At 38.9% G+C, this 17,570-nt stretch overlaps 1 protein-coding gene across 8 annotated transcripts in view; it reads right to left on the bottom strand.

Moving 5' to 3' along the window:
• Positions 1 to 7,751, bottom strand: part of igsf9ba (immunoglobulin superfamily, member 9Ba) — a 72,983-nt gene extending 65,232 nt beyond the window's left edge. For all 8 annotated transcript variants that reach the window (XR_008303628.1, XM_026924655.3, XM_026924658.3 and 5 more), the window contains exon 1: positions 7,413 to 7,751. Coding sequence is in view for 7 of the 8 variants with exons in the window: in XM_026924655.3 (XP_026780456.2) it covers positions 7,413 to 7,476 (64 nt within the window). In the remaining variant the exon portion in view is untranslated. The remainder of the gene's footprint in view (positions 1 to 7,412) is intronic.
• Positions 7,752 to 17,570: the final 9,819 nt, after the last annotated feature.

Below are 17,570 nucleotides of genomic sequence, written 5' to 3'. Positions count from 1 at the left end.
ACTGATAACTACAGACACACTTCTCACTGTGATACAGCATGTAGCATTGTCGCCTCACAGCTCCAGGGTCCCTGGTTCAATCCTGGGCTCAGGATAGTGTCTGTGTGGAGTTTCACACGTTCTCTCCAGGTCTGCATGGGTTTCCTCTGGGTTTCCTGGTTTCCTCCCACCACCCAGAAACATGCCAATATGTGGAATAGCTATTCTAAAATGTGTGTGCACGGTGCCCTGTAATGGACTGGTTTCCAAGGGTGTATTCCCGCATCAGGCCCAGTGTTTTTATTCAGTTATTCACCTTAAAGCATATAATTCTGTAACTTTTATGAATTTTCTGTAACTACACCAAAACTAATGGAAAAGTTATGTAGTTATGAAAAGTCTGGGCTTGCCATTGGGTCCAGGGAGTTTAATGGGTTAACTACCTGGGCAACTAGCATAATGTAAATTTTTTGTCAAAATCCAATTAACTGAAAAATTCTGTATGGAAATTCTTCCATAGTAAATGGAAGTATTTACGCCTTGCTTCTTTTGGTATGATGACGTAAGTCTGAACCTGATAAGTTGTAGGAGTTTGTGGGTTTAAGTGATTGGAGCTGATCATATCTGATGATATCTCTCTAAACATTTTTGTGATTTACCTAAAACTGACACAGAGAGACTGAAGAGGGGAGAGGGAAATGCGGAGAGTAGCGAGGTTGAATTTTTCTTGCATTACTTATCACCCATATTTTCATTTTAATTCATAACTGCCTAAAACATCAGTAATATATATTGAAAGGGGCACTTCTGACTACAGTATAAGGCCAAATGCCCAAGCAGCCGGAGCCCACATGCTGACTGACTAACTTTCCTATTCAGAAATGAGAGCCTACGCTACACAAGAATTCTATTAGTACACTCACTTTAGAGGTCACGTTTTATTAAACTTGAACCAAATTGTGTCAAGATTGCATCATAAACATTACACTATCTTCTTCAACACAGTAACTTCAGCACAGGATGAAAAATAAAGTTAGTAGAGTAGTACAGACACCTCAGGGACACCAGATGGTCGCTAAGTCCTTTGAAAACGGAAGACATGGTCATTTTAGCAGGGTCACTGATGTCCATCTGATAGACTGTGCACCCTGCTCTCGTCCCATGAACTCACCCCATCTGGAGCCTAGTGTCCCTGAACTTCCCAATCTGTTTCCAGCCTCAACATGCGCTGTACAGCACAAAAATTTACTAGTCTGTTCCAGGCACTGGTTTGGAAAGAATGTGTCCCATTTTGGACATTATTGCTTTTTGTGTGTGTAGCGTTGCCACCTCACAACTCCATGCTCACTGGTTCAATCCCGAGTTCAGGTTACGGTCTGTTAGTTCCTCATGTTCTCCCGTGTCCGCGTGGGTTTCCTCCAGGTTCTCCGGAGGAAGAACCCACTCCCAAATAAATGGTGCCCTTTGATTGACTGGCACCTCATCCAGCATGTATTCCCAAGTTGCACGCAGTATTTCCAGGAAAGGCTCTGGATCCATCACCACTCTGACCAGAACAAAATGATTACTAACATATGAAGGAAGGAAGGAAGGAAGGAAGGAAGGATGGAATAAATGAATGAATTAATTAATTATTCAATGTTACAGCATTATGGTGAAAATCTATACGAGTCTATATATACACTTGCTGCCTACTTTATTTGAACTCCTGCTCATTCATTCAGTTATCCAAAAAAGCCAATCATGTGGGAGTAGTGAATGCATAAAATGAAAATCCCAAGAGATCAGCAATTTCAGAAATCCTCAAACCAGCTCATCCGGCAACATCAAAGTCACTGAGATCACATATTCCCCCATTCTGACGTTAACTAAAGCTCTTGACCTGTATCTGTATAATTTTATGCATTGCTCTTTGGCCAGTGAGTGTATCTAGATTACACATAGAAAGCGTCCAGGCAGGATGTGCAGGTTCATCTCCATAATGCATATAAAGGCATTTGATTACATTTATAGCTAAAAATGATGACAGCAGAACAAATCCTTAGCAGGAAATGCAGTCTTTAGCAAAACACAGCAGGGCCTCAACCACTTTCTCTACATTAGATTAATCTATGATAAGATCTGCACACAGGACAGCAGATTCCCCAAGCAGCTCACTGAGAGCATTACCTTTATAACATTACAACTGCAATGTGGTAAATTATACAACAAGCACAACAGAGCATGGAATGTAGTATCCTTACCCTGGTAATACGGTCGTTTCCCTTTAAAAGGAGATAATGTGTGAAAAGGAATATCACACAGTAGGGTTAAAATGATAAGACATTCAGATGTGGAGGAGTTTCTACAGAGGTGTGTAGGTCTAGGCTTAGAACACAGACACCAAGTGCAGTTCAGTAGCTGTAAGCAGCTTGTTGAATATTTAATAGATCTGAAGGAGACAGCACGGGCCACACTGACACAAGTCCAGCTGACGGAGGGCTAAGCGGGATGGAAAGTAAGGTGAGAAAGCAAGAGGATGCAGAGAGAGAGAGAGAGACAGAGAGAGAGAGGGAACACAGGCAGTGGCAGTGTGCCCAAGTCTGTCAGGAGCTAGTGCTTCAGCTCAAGCTTGCATGCATAACTCTAACTCAAACTCAGACTGTACTGTGAGCTGCAATAAGCCACAATGAGTGACACATTTGCAGGTGACCAAACAGACAGCCCAGGGCCACCGAAAATACTTTTAACCCTTGTGTTCTGTTCTCTAATTTGCCACAGAAGCTTCATTTTGGGCAGCTGAGAGAAATAGTACTATTTGAAATGACCAACTTTGAATACATACATTTTTTGGGTACAGAAAAAGCAGATTATATAATATCGATAGTGTGATAAATTATGTCACAATACACTTTTCTGACATATTGTGATATCTTTATATATATTTATGAATAAATTTCATGACAAAATGACTAATCACAGCTGATTTGATGTTAAAATTTTGGGCTTAATCTTTTAAAATTGTACAATGATGGGAAAAGAATTGCAAAAGTCATGTTTTTTTATTTAGACTTTCTCCAATAGAAGATCAAATAAAACTACTAGAAGGGATATCATCCAGACAGATTACAGTTTATCAGCCAGGAACTACTGGATCCAGGTTCATTGATTTGCTTGTGCAAAATTGTGCTTCATAATAGGAAATAAAATTTATCCCTAGGAAAAAAAAAGAACTTCAGGAAATGCAGTATGATGTTACAGTATTATAGTCATTACAAATCTCTGTTCCACACCTGTTTTCATAAGATGAATGCCTTTATAAGATACAGAAACAAGCCACTGCATTTGTGCTTGATTTACAACCTGCTAAATTCTTGGGGGAAAAAATGGGTACTGAGAGTTACCGCAGAAAACGAAAAGCGGGCTGCTCCTGTTCTAATATGAACAGGTGAACCAGCATGGACCAGCATGGACCAGTCACCTCAGAAGGCCGTGGGTCAAACAAACACTGCTTGGCAAGGTGGAGAAGCAGGTCGCTTTGCCAAGGGTGTGCATTATCAGCAATCAGACAGCTGTGTGAATACCTCTGTCCTTAGCTGTCCATGAGCCGTATCTCTCCTTATCTCATTCATACATGTTCATCAAGTCACCTGAATTTAACTACCGGGGGCATCAAAAAAAAAAAAATAATCAATGAACTGAGAAACCTACTGGCATCAGACCTATTGGCATCAGATCCCCAGTTTATTCATTTCATTCATTCATCTTCAGTAACAGCTTTATCATGCTCAGGGTCGTGGTGGATCCGGAGTCTATCCCAGGAACGCTGGGTGCGAGGCAGGAATACACCCTGGATGGGATGCCAATCCATTGCAGGGTGTGATACACACACATATTCACACATAAGGGTAATGTCGCATAGCCAATCCACCTACTGGTATGTTTTGGGACAGAAAAACCTGTGAAACCCATGTAAACACAGCGAGAACATGTGAAACACAGCACAGACAGTCACCCGAGCTCTGTCCTTAGCTGTCCATGAGACTCCGGATCCACCACGACCCTGAGCACGATAAAGCTGTTACTGAAGATGAATGAATGAAATGACTGAAGACCATGCCACCATGCTAAATTTTACTAACATGTTATTTTCATTTTTATTTATGCGCAAACATACAGGTTTCTATGGGTACGATGTGACATGTGACTCACCATTACAAGTATCTGACTGAACTTTATTGAGACTGAACTTACTGTTTTATTGAGTATAAAACGACTAAACCCCTTGTTTTTAAAAAGCTTATATAAACGCCATAGCAGTGTTTTGTTTGCAAAACTAAATGCCATGACACATACTGTGAAAATGTCTTCAATTATTATTCTATCATATAGACCATATCAAAGTCCTAGGGTTAGCTTTGCCTTAGTGAGGTTCAATTCACTAATATCACAGTAGCATTTTTGCATGTTGCTATTATACAGCCAGGTTTTGGTGGTCAATTTGTTATGGAAACTAGCCTATGATATTCATTTTCCTTTTTTAATGTCATGCATATTTTTCCCATAATATCCCCCTTAACGATAGTGCTTAGAGGCCATCCCGAACACAAATCCTGAACGAATCAATGCAAAGAATAAACCTTTCTGAGAAGTGAGACATTAAAGTACTAGTGATCAGTTGCTGGGAATGTATCTTTAAATCTCATGTGTGTATGATTTTACATCTCCAGAGTACATTACCTCCTTAGGTAGTAGGAAATGCTGTTCATTTAAGCAGTTCAGTTACCTTTTTTTCCGGAATGTCTCGGCACTTTCTCTTTCAATATGCATGCTAAGATAATGCCCACATTAATCTTATTTTCATTTGTTCATTCATTCATTTACTCATCTTCAGTTGTCCTGGTCAGGGTTGCAGTGGAACAATGGATGCAAGGCGGGAATACGCCCCGGATGGGACACCAGTCCATCACAGGTCACCACAAACTGCACAAACACATTCCCATACTAATTCACACCTAGGTGCAATTTAGCGCAGCCATGGTTTTGGGAGGTGAGAGGAAACCGGAGAACCCAGAGGAAACCCACACGGACACAAGGAGAACATGCGGAACTTCACACAGAGGCTAACAGAATTGAACCGTGGACCCTGGAGCTTTGAGGTGGCAAACATCACATCTAAAATGTTATGGTTTATGATTAGATGAACTTCCTCCTTCCCTTCTTCAGCCATTATCATATCATTAAATTCATATATATTTTACAAAAAAAAAGCCATTATACTTCCACAGTAGTTTGTAAAAGGAAACTGTACAGTATACCGTAACCATGAAAAGAAGAAAACTCGGATTATAAATTAAAGAAATGATTAAAAGACACGTTGTGCTTTTTAACCATTTATAGTTATATTTAACGTTATTGGATTGTCCACAATACTAGTTCCTGTTGTCACTCATGTTACAGCAGCTATAAACAGACATTCCCTCACCAGACTCTATTCTTATCCCAGGGGACTCGCGGCACACCCTGAGCAGGGCACAATCACACACACACACACACACACAATTTGGAAATGAGCCTACCACACCCCCCATATAATCAATTATACTTTTCCTTTGTTAAATATAACAATCCATTTATTATATCTATTATTAGATCATTTGCATTTGTGCCATCCAATTCACCTGTGCACTAGCTGTTACTATAGAAACCATAAGGTATTTGAATGAGGCATTAATACAAACATCTACACCTGACTTACAGCCGGAACTACTTTCAAGGCTGCAGTTATAGAAAATGAATCAACGCCTTCTGACCAATCATAGTGAAGAATTCAGCAACACTGTGGTATAAACGTGTATGCAAGTTTATTGCTGTGTAATTCGTAAGCAGGTTGTGTACAGCTTTTCTGAACATCACAGAGGAATAACTGGAATAATGTTGTGCTTGATTTGTACCTGCAGTGTGTAGCCACGCCCACAGGCGCACCAATCTGTCCCGTGCTCCTCCCTGCAGCTCACATCTCTCCATTTATATACATTTCCAGCAGTAAAACCACATCTTCCATGCTCACTCTGGTCTACTCTGGCTCTGAGATGACCTTGCCTATTGCACTGTGTGACCAGTGGAGTCCTTGTGCGTTTCTGATTCACTGCTCCTTCGCTTCAAAGGCTGCCTTCAAAGCCGCATTGTGCCACAGCAGCCTCCAACACCAACAAGCCAATTAGTGCTTCTAATGCTCACTGATTCGCGTGGACTTATTACTTTATTTCCATTCAGAGGCCTGGACTGGGGATGCAGCCTGCATTTTTCAGATCATCACTCGTGCATATTAATGCTGCCTTTTAAGGTTAATAGCAATACAATCCAAATGTCCAGGCCCAAAAATACACCAGATGCCTTGTAATAATAATAATAAAAAAAATGCACTAACTCAGTAGGCTGCATGTGAGAATACTGAAATGCTTATCGAGTGCATAAAAGACTTCCACGCCACGCATGCAGCCTATGGACTAATTGTATGGAGTCCAGATGCACGCGCGTAGTCCTAATTAGCGCGAGGGAGCGACCCCTCCTCCTGGGCACGCGCGGAAAACGCAAGGTTAAATAAGTCCATGGGTCTGCAAGCTGTGGGGCAAACGGAGAGCAAAATATACACAAATGTACAGACGATCTGCATCATCATCATCAATAATAATAATAATAATAATAATAATAATAATAATGCAGTGATCGTTTGGAGGCCTGTAACAGTCGCGTCTGGTAGTGCAACCAAAACAGAGTAGCTACTGAACGCAGCATGGCGCCTGCAAGGAATACGCGATTGAAGTGCTTTATAATGCCAATGTCTGCAGCGAGAACAGACTAGACCAAGCAATGTGCTGCGAATAAATCAGTGTATACAGTAAAATCACAGGTCCCTCAGTCTGCTCTCCTGCCCTAATGCTGTGCACAGACTATGAAGTGTCTCCTGCATGCTGGACAGTCGGTTATTCCAGTGCATTTTTACATTAATATTCCCACGCCATTATATTTGCAATGCTGTAGATTTCAACAGCGCTTGTACGCGTTTTGATGTGGAAGGGCACGTGCACTGCGCCTGGCTCGTGCTCAGAGGAGAGGTGATGGAGCTGAAGGCGATGCTACACGCCTTGTGTCTGGGGCGCTGCTCACGGCCTCACATGAGACATCAGGATAAGGATTGAGGACTTTGAACTTTTATGCAAGTGATGCAATGAATCCGTGCATTGCAGGGGAAAAAAATAAATGAATAAATAAACAAACGCACAAACACACCTCCTCATGTTTTCCTGCTGGTATAGCCTGCTGTTTGAAGGGACGACTCAAAAACAAAATAATGATGCTGATCATAATCATGCTGTTATGCAGGGTTGCTTGGTTGGTTTGTTTGTTTGTTTGTTTGAATGGAAAATACAGAATGCTGCTCTTCCACTCACCTTGAGCTGTCGTTCCCCGGGTGCTGAAAACGCTTGCTATCAAAGTGGCCACATACCAAATCATAGTACTGTCGCCGACCACAATTAACAGCTCAGCGTGGCCCTTGCAATATTTTGCACATAGTCGATTTCCGCGCACCGCACCGTTTTCCCGTTATTCATATCATATTCCCGTTCTCTCTCTCTTTCTCTTTCTCTCTCTCTCTCTTTCCGGCGTCTTCCTTCATTCTTGCCCCTGCCCGCCTTTCTTATGGCATCCTCATCCTCATCATCATCATCATCATCCTCTTCCTCATCCTCCCCCCGGACACCTGCACCAACACACTCGTGGAAGACGGAGACGCTTCTCAAGCGCGACGCAAAACCCAGTGCGGGAATTCAGACGCCGGCTCCGCCCACGCCGCGCTTTCATTCGCTACCATTGCAACACTGGAGTGGGAAATGCAGCAGCAGGCCACGCCCCTGGTACCTTTTGATTGGCTGACGTGGTGAGGAGTCGGGTAGTGCATTGGTTAATTGTGTGCGTAATCCAGAACGCGGTTACTCAAGGTGAGTTGGAGCGTGCTGGTGTGGTGCGGTGCAGGGTAGTGTGGTGCGGTGCAGAGTGGAGTGGTGCGGTGCGGGGCAAGGTAGTGTGTTGCGGTGCAGGGAAGTGCGGTGCGGTGCGGTGCAGCCGCAGTATCTTGCGCACAGATGAACCCTGCATCCACAGCTTACTCCGCTTCCGCTCATCAGCTGTGCATGGAGGAGCCTGTGGCTGTAAATCAAGCTGACATAGTTATCACTGCAAGGAGAAAAAGCTCACCTGCTTACTCTGTATGTGGTGGTGAATCTGTATCATCACCAAACTTTCAGCTTATGTCCAACTTACCAAAAAAGCTTATCAAAACTTTACATATCTTGAAAAAAAATGATTTTTTTAATGTACTTTTACTTTTGTTTTTTAAGTTGTTGTGTTGATGTTCTTGTTTATACTGTATGGTGAAGCCAAAGATAACTTTCCACACTGTGGCAATAAAAGTAACTATTCATTCTTTAAAGTAAATTCATTCTTTTACTATATTACCTGTACACATATCCTTAATGCTTCTGCCATTGCCTTCATAATAGCTGTATTATATCACATCTGTACATATATCTATTCCATTTAAGCCTATTGTGTCTACTGTACAGTGTGTGTGTGTGTGTATGTGTGTATATATAAAAGTTTGTGGACATCTGACTGTCACACCCGTATGTGCTTCTTCCCCAAACTGTTGCCACAATGTTGGAAGCACACAACTGTATAGAATGTCTTTGTATGCTGTAGCATTACAATTTCCCTTCATTTAAACTAAGGGCCCAAACCTGTTCCAGCATGACAGTGACCCTATGCAACTGAGGTCTGTGAAGATATGGTTTGCCAAAGTTGGAGTGGAAGATCTCATGTGGACTGCACAGAGCCCTGACCTCGACCCCACTGAACACCTCTGGGATGAATTGGAATGGCAAATGCACACCAGACCTCCTCACCCGATATCAGACATTAGTGCCTAACCTCACTAATGCTCTTGTGACTGAATGGACACAAATCCCCACTGCCACACTCCAAAATCTAATGGAAAGCCTTCCCAGAAGAGTGGAGGTTAATATAACAGCACAGGGGGACTAAATCTGGAATGGGATGTTCAAAAAGCATACATGGGTGTGATAGGTGTCCACAAACTTTTGACCGTATAGTGTATAGTGTATACGCTCTCTCCCACCCTCAATACCACGACTGAGGTGAGACCCTTGAGCAAGGCACCGAACCCCCAACTGCTCCCTGGGCACTGCAGCAAAAAAAAAAAAGGCTGCCCACTGCTCTGGGTGTGTGTGTGTTCACTACAGTTAAATGCAGAGCACAAATTCCAAGTACGGGTCACCATACTTGGCCACAAGTCACTTCACTTATATATATATCACTTATATATATATATATATATATATATGAAGTGAAGTGACTTGCGGTCAATATATATATTTCCTCATATTATTATTATTTGTCATTTTTATTACTATATGTCTCTATGTCTCGCTGTCTTATTGGTATGTGTTTTCTGGAAGCTTCACACCAAGTACCTTGTCGTGTGAGCACACTTGGCAATAAAAACTCCTTCTGATTCTGATTCTGATTCTTTTCTAACTGACTAACTAACTAACTAAAAATGACAATGTTTCTATGGGGATATATTTTCATAAAGTCTTCTGATAAAAGTGGGACATATTTATATTTGCCTTGACCACAACCTAAAGCTTAGATCAGACTGAACAAAAAAACCCTTGAGATTTAAAAAATGTCCATCCATCCATTCATCCATCCGGTCTGTCATGAAGTAAAACAGAGCTGCATGGATTCATGCTGTTCAGTAATAACATTTTCACATACAAATTTTTCATTAATTCATTCATCTTCGGAAACCACTTTATCCTGCTCAGGCTTTTCCAGGAACACTGGGTGCGAAATGGGAATACGCCCTGTATGCGACATCAGTCCATCGCACCATACACACACGACACAGTAAACCTACCGGCATGTTTTTGGGAGGTGAGAGGAAACCAGAGAACCTGGAGGAAACCCATAGGGAGAATATTCAATATAAGAGTAACCCAAGCTTAATCTCAAACCAGGGACCCAGCAAATTTATCCACTGCACCAACACAAACACACATTTGTTGTCAATTATCTTGTACCCCAACAATAATCCAAAGGTATAGGGCAAATCAAGAAGCGTGAGAATGGACAGTGTCGAACTGGAAAGAAATAAAATGACCATGCGTGTTGCCTCTGTATTGTAGTCAAGGACATTAACCCAATGGTAAAATTTTGGTTTGAATTTTAAAATGATTTTTCATTTTAAAATGATTTTTTAATTTTTTTATTTAAGGGCACGTTTAATTTAATTTAATTTCTACTATTCTTATATTTGGATATTTTACATTTCTTATACTTATGGCACTTCTGACACAACAGTCCCCTCCACTGAGTCTCGAGCCTGAGTGAAGTATTATTCCCTGACAGTGTTGTGCTCTGCATTGTGTTAATCCCACAGAGATGCTGAAGATTCCCATGAGAAACCACTTATCAAAGATAATGAATGCACTGAAAAACATAATGGGCAGTGATAAACTGCACTCGGTGACACTTTTTTTTCAGAAGGGAATTCACAGCTCTGCACAGTGTCAGCTGCACATCACATTAATCATTCTTAATTAGACATGATTCGTGATTCCACATTGTAGATAGAAGAATCACAAATTTTGTAGGATTTTGATTATTATACATGCATGTACAATGATGTCACATATTTTCTGCATTCAGGATGATCATTTCGAAATTTTCTTCAGGTGGACGTCTTCTGGACAGCACCACTGCAGTGGAGTAGAGTAAAGTGGGAGTCTGTTTCAAATACAAATCACTAATTTTCTTGTCACGACTCAAAGGATTGAGCCATGAGGAGGTGTGATTTGGGTTCATGCAACAACCATGTGTTATACTCAGTTACACTGCACCAAAGCCATTTAGTGTGTGGTATATAAACCTGCCCACCTTTATATTCCAACAAACACACCTGCACGCAGGGCTATAAACAGACCATCATGCTGTCCTGATAATTAACTCTAACAAACACACTCATACACATGCATGTCAATTAGAGCAGCTGTCTTCAAAACATACTGGGATCTAGTCCCTTGGGTTTGGAATGATATTTCATGTACATTTCATCCAGTAGCCTGGCTCTTGGTGGTGCTGGCATTTAGGAAAACAAATGTAGGCCAGTCAGACTGGGTTAAATTCAGTTCAGGTTTTGAGTGTTATAATATTCCAAATTCACAGACAAAGCTTGTGTTATTTCAGGAATTTATTTATGGACTGTACCCTTAATTATTTATATTCACCTGCAATTTTAAATTAAAATACAACTTGGAGCACTTAATACATTTATGCTGTTTGGATTAAAAAAGGCCAATTTAATGAATTTATGTAACCTGGTCAGGGTTGGGATGGATCGAATTGAAACCCTGGAGTTTTGAGCACCACTGTACCATCCCCACATTAATTCCCTGCTCATTAGTTAGGTATACATCTTAAAGCATATTATTCAATAACAACGAATTATCCCCTAACTACAGTAAAACTAAAAGGAAAACGTACTGAAAGTAATCTTTTATTCAGACAATGCTGAAAATGATTTTGTCAAATATGCAACTGTGTGTTTACTCCAGTTTGTGCTCGGATGCACGTAAACATAATAATGGCGTGGAGGCTCCATTCAGTGAATTGCTGTATAGAGGACGAGGTGCAAGGTCATTGGCTTCTTTAGACATTTTCATTTCTAAAGCACCGCTCACCCTCAAAGGTGCTGAAACATCACCTCACAGATAAAGAACAGTGTGCCTCTGTGGAAATAACCCCTAATAACTGTATGGCTGTAAACACGAGCATGGCATGTCTACACACAACTTCATAGGCAGATGTAATGCATATATGGGAGATGTAATACACATATGCTTTGACTGGGGTGTGATCAGTTTTATATATATATATATAATAGAGTAGACATTATACATGGTGTGTGTGTGTATGTGTGTGTCTATATGTGTATGTATATATGTGTATGTATGTATGTATATATATATACATATATATATATATATATATATATATATATATATATATACATATACATATATATATATATATATATATATATATATATATATATATATATATATATATATATATGTATATATATATGTATATATATACATACATACATACACATATATACATACACATATAGACACACACATACACACACACACACCATGTATAATGTCTACTCGGACAGCTTGAGATATCTGACTGTAAGCATTTTTAAAAGACTTTAATTCCAGCCCTCTGCTGTCCTGAACACACATCAGATACATAATGTGCTAAACTGTGATAGGGAGTCTTTAAAGTTTTTAATTATTCACTGAACTATTACAATTATTAAGAAGCATGCGTGGATTAAGCAATGAAATACGTTTATATCAGAAGTTAGAACAGGATATTGATGTAGTTGTCTAGCAAGTCTCCAGTACACAGATTTCCACCATTTTTGCCAAAGGGATGCTGGGGTTGTCCTTTTGTCCTTCTCCCTCCTGTAAAAGCTTAGATGAAAGTAAACATCCAGCATTCTAATTCTGGTGCTTTTGAAGCTCAAGTCCTTGGCACTTTCCTCTTCTCAGTAGGAATACAGAGCTGCAAAATGATGCCAGGAAAAAAAAAACTAAAAAATGAATAAATAAATAAATAAATAAATCCCTCCAGCAAAGCTCATGCTGAAAGTGTTTTTGGACACTTTTGTGAAACCATCTGTAAACAATTAAACATGAGCTTCACTCACAGTGCAATGTGTACCTAAAATGTGTTGGTACATGAGAACAGAAAGCAGTTGGATGTAAAAGGAGGGCTTTACTTTGGCTTTTCCAAGACTCTTGGTTAGAGAGCATGAGATCCGCAGCATGAGATCAGATTATAGGCAGACACAGTGTCATGACAAGGCAAGTCCAAACAATGTACAAACTAGGTCAAAATCAGAAAAGACTAGAACTAAGAGTTAACAGGATTTCTGATAAATTCTACACCAGGAAAACAATGAAACACTGCACAACTTGATGAAATGCAATGGAAACACATACAAAACTGCACAGGCAATGTAAACAGACAGTGCAAACCAATGAGTATATTAATATAACTTGTAGTCATCCTTATAGAACAGAAATCTATTGTGATAAATTGAAAATACTATATATACTATGATGAATATATATGTATACTGTACATAGAGTTATATTACTATTAATGGCACAGACCAAAAATGATATGATAACGAATAGCAATATAATAAGGAAATTTGTATGGAACTGGTTGCTCTCAGATCCTAATGGGACTCTAAATGAGTGCTCGAAGGGTAAACCCATTAACCCTATAGATAAAAGACCCATAGACAATGCTAGTATTAACTGTAATACTTAAGTAGGTGTTGTACTACAAATGCCTAATTAGAGAGATAAAGCAATTTCTGATTCAGTTAGATTACAATAAAGTAATTCCTAACATCTCTCAATACGTTTACATAAAATACACATAATATACCATATGATGTTCAAAAACGTTTGACTGGCCGTGTATATTTAAACCTCAAAGTACTTAAAAGGTGACAAAGACATGTCAATTCCTACTTTAGGTTTTTATGGACTTTGTCATACTTTTGTTCTTTAATGCATTTAAATCCTTTTAAACAGGTCAGCTTGCTGTTCACAGGTGACCTGCTACTACTGCACTCTAAAAGAGCTCCATCAGTTGAGCCTAAGAGAAAATCCCCTGTTACCAGGCAACCAAACACACCATGAAACATGGTGAAGGAAAAGTGTATTAATTGCCTCCTGAAACGGTGGTATGATGGAACAAATCTAATGGTACAGAAAATTGATGTTAGTTGCAATTGAGAGGTAAATGCAAGACGCTTGGGCAAAAGGGGCAATAAATCCTGTGCAGGACAAATATTATAACATCTCAGTGGGATTATTATGGGCTACAATGTGTACCTAATTCTTAATGACCCCAAAAACAGACAGGGAGAAGAATGCCCAAATATCCATAATTAAATCTCTAATCTACTTCAACCTGTAATGATGCATCTCACAATAGGCCAGCTGTGTTAATAAGACTGTCCAGCAATATTCACAATCCTAGAATCACAGTTGCTGTGGCTGCATTATCAGTGTGGCCTGGTGTACAAAGCTGAGGATCAGTTAGGTCTTTTCCATTGTAGTAGCACTATTCAATTTCTTACTTTGACCTGCAAAAGATCCCCCCCACAACATAGTTGCCATGTTTTTTTGCCATAGACATTGTGTTTTAATGATGCGTATATTCAAGTCTAAAATATTTTTAACCAAGAACAGGATGTCCCTCCAATATTAACAAAAGGACCAGACAAAAAATTATCAGGGGGCTGCCAAGAGACCTACAGCAACATTAAGTAAGCTGAAGGTATATCTGGCAAGAACAGGTCACTCCTTGCATGGGACAACACTCTCTTGTGTTCTTCACATGTCTGGGCTATGTTTTAGGATGGCTAGATGGAAGCCCTTTCTCATGAAAAAAAGAAAAAAACATCCAAGTATGCCTAAATTACCCTAAACCATGTGGGAAATGTGTTATGGTCTGAAGAGATCAAGATAGAACTCTTTTGCATAATTCTAAAAGATACTGTATGTTTGACTTGTCACCAAAAGAACACCATACCTATAGTGAAGCATGGTGATGGCAGCATCGTTCTATGGGGCTGCTTCTCTTCAGCTGGGAAACCTGCAGGTCTCTGTTTGTGAAGTGAAGTGAAGTGACTTGTGGCCAAGTATGGTGACCCATACTCAGAATTTGTGCTCTGCATTTAACCCATCCAAGTGCACACACACAGTAGTGAACACACACACACACACACACCGTGAACACACACCCGGAGCAGTGGGCAGCCTTTTTTGCTGCGGCAGAAGATGAAGAAAAATTTCACCTTCTAGCACGATAACAACCCAAAACACAAATTCAAGTCAACAAAGGAATGGCTTCAGAAGAGGAAGATCAACATTTTGGAATGGCCCAGTCAGAACCCAGATCTAATCCTATCAAAAACCTGTGGAATGACTTGAAGAGGGCTGTGCACAAGAGATCACCTCACAATTTGATAGATCTGGAACATTTCTGCAAAGAAGAGTGGAATAAAATTGCCAAAGGTAGACTCTTACCCAAAAAGACTGTGTGCCGTCCCCTAAAACATTTCTATTTGTTTTTCACTTGAATTTTAGTGGTTCAAGATCTGACATGATTTATCTTGGTTTCATTTTTTTGGTTTCACATCACGAAAACTTTTAACAGGGGTGTGTAGACCTTTTTATATCTACTGTTCACACCATTCTAGGAATAGTAGATCTCTGATGTAAATTAACTATTCTGTCTCTGTCACTCATTTGTGATCTTTGATTGCCTGACACATTGTTTAAAAATACCCTGCCATCATTATGTGTACACTAGAGCATAGCCACTTAGGACTGTCAGTCATGCTCGGTACAGTCTGGGTCATGTGCTGTGAACCTGAATCTGAGCTGCAGGGTACATACAGTTTTAATCAGTACTGTTACTGGCTTTGCCACTCATCAGCTCTCACCTTCACATTCTTAAGAGTGCAATCATGCATTCTCCACAGTCATTAGCATATAAAATGGCAATGTTAATGTGCCCTCTGTCTCCTACAGTACAATATGTATTACTGCTGAAGCGACATTTTGCAATCTCAGCACAACTGCATTCATTCAAAACATCAGAAGAGATTAACTGAATCTTGTCGGTAAACATGCACAATGTTGGTACCTTTAGAATGACAGAAGAAAAAAATTTTTTCCTCTTTCAGGATATGGTGACATTATCATTGTGGTGTATAACAGAACTCATTAAATATACACTCATTTAGAGAAAAAGGTGCTTGCTTTACTTTGGCTATGGAAGAAAATGTCACTATTGTGTTATAAGAAATTAAAAGGGACAATGCATGCATTTATGGGAAAATAGTCAACAACGAGGTGATGTGATAAGGCCCAAAACAAAGCAGAGTTACTTTTACCATCCCAATGTTAATTATTTTCCAACAACAGCATGCCTTCGAAGTGTTTTATACTGCTAATATCACAGTTTTGCCAACAATTACATTAATTTTTTTTATTAATTAAAGAATGACATATCATTCTTTTTTTGTTTGTGTATATTTATAGTTTAATGTTGTGAAATGTCCACATGAAACCTGTACAAAGAAAACTAGGGCCTATCTAAAAAATCAACAATGTCAACAATATTGAAAATTATAGCACAAGTTTCTGTGTGAAATGGGTGTTCTGCAATCAACAAGAAAAATGCAAACTGAGAACGCTAATACAATCTTTTTACAGCAGATCATTTTAGTCATTGTAGATAAATCATTAATGTAATATAAACTGTATATAAAACAACAAGGAAGGAGAGTCTTTTGCTTCAGCTTCTTACATGGAGGGGGAATATTTTTGCTGGCAGCAGAAAGTGACATATATAAACAAAAACGGAATATTTGTCAGAGTGTGTATAGGAGAAATTATTGCATTGTTGATCATAGAGAAGGAGTTGTTGAGAATGGGTCGATTCAATGATATCAATATGATCTGGTAGCTGCTCTGCTTGATGTGAAGTATATTTTATTTGTATTCACTCATTTAATTATAATGCACTTTTAAGGGTTTAACGTATGGACTATTAAATGTTATATGTTATAAATAATATTTTATATATATATATATAAATATATATATATATATATATATATATATATATATATATATATATATATATATATAGATATATATATATATATATATATATATATAGATAGATAGATAGATAAATAATATTATATCCTGTCTAGGTTTTTCAATTCATAATTTAAAACAATTACAGTTTGCAATTCTGCACCCAAACAGCAAGGTTTCTGTGAGAACTACACGGATTTTAATTCATTTATTCCTGCATTACAATACTTACTCTGTGTTTCTATTTTGCATAAAACTTTCAGATGCCAGATGGAATGCTAAATATTCTAGTATGCATAGATGATGTGAAATAAATAAATCCCAGAATGTTAACTACTGTACCCTTAATTTGCCTGTTGATCTGTTAGGAGACAAACCTGAGGAAGTCGACCAGGCTTTTCTCTCCTGCTTTTCTTGCCAATTAATATGGCTCCTAATAATCAATGCATATTTTGCTAAATCTTATATCTTATGCTCTTGTGTAGTATAGAAAAAGAAAGTTCAGCTATTTGAAATGGTATGCTCATTCTTTAAATTTGCACAATACTATTTTCACAATTTATTGGATCCATAGAGCTTTTTTAATTTCTGAACTTTCCACTCATAGAACATATTTTTATTAAAATTGCTCAAGTTGATATTATTAATAGGGCTATTTGTTGATTTAGATTATTAGTTACTGATATTTGCATTAAACCCATTCAATTTAATTGACCAGTTAAATAGGACAATAACTATAATAACCCAATAATACATATA

This window comes from Pangasianodon hypophthalmus, chromosome 14 (genome assembly GCF_027358585.1).
Source record: "Pangasianodon hypophthalmus isolate fPanHyp1 chromosome 14, fPanHyp1.pri, whole genome shotgun sequence".
Classification (NCBI taxonomy): Eukaryota; Metazoa; Chordata; class Actinopteri; order Siluriformes; family Pangasiidae; genus Pangasianodon; species Pangasianodon hypophthalmus.
This window is presented reverse-complemented; position numbering and strand designations above follow the sequence as displayed.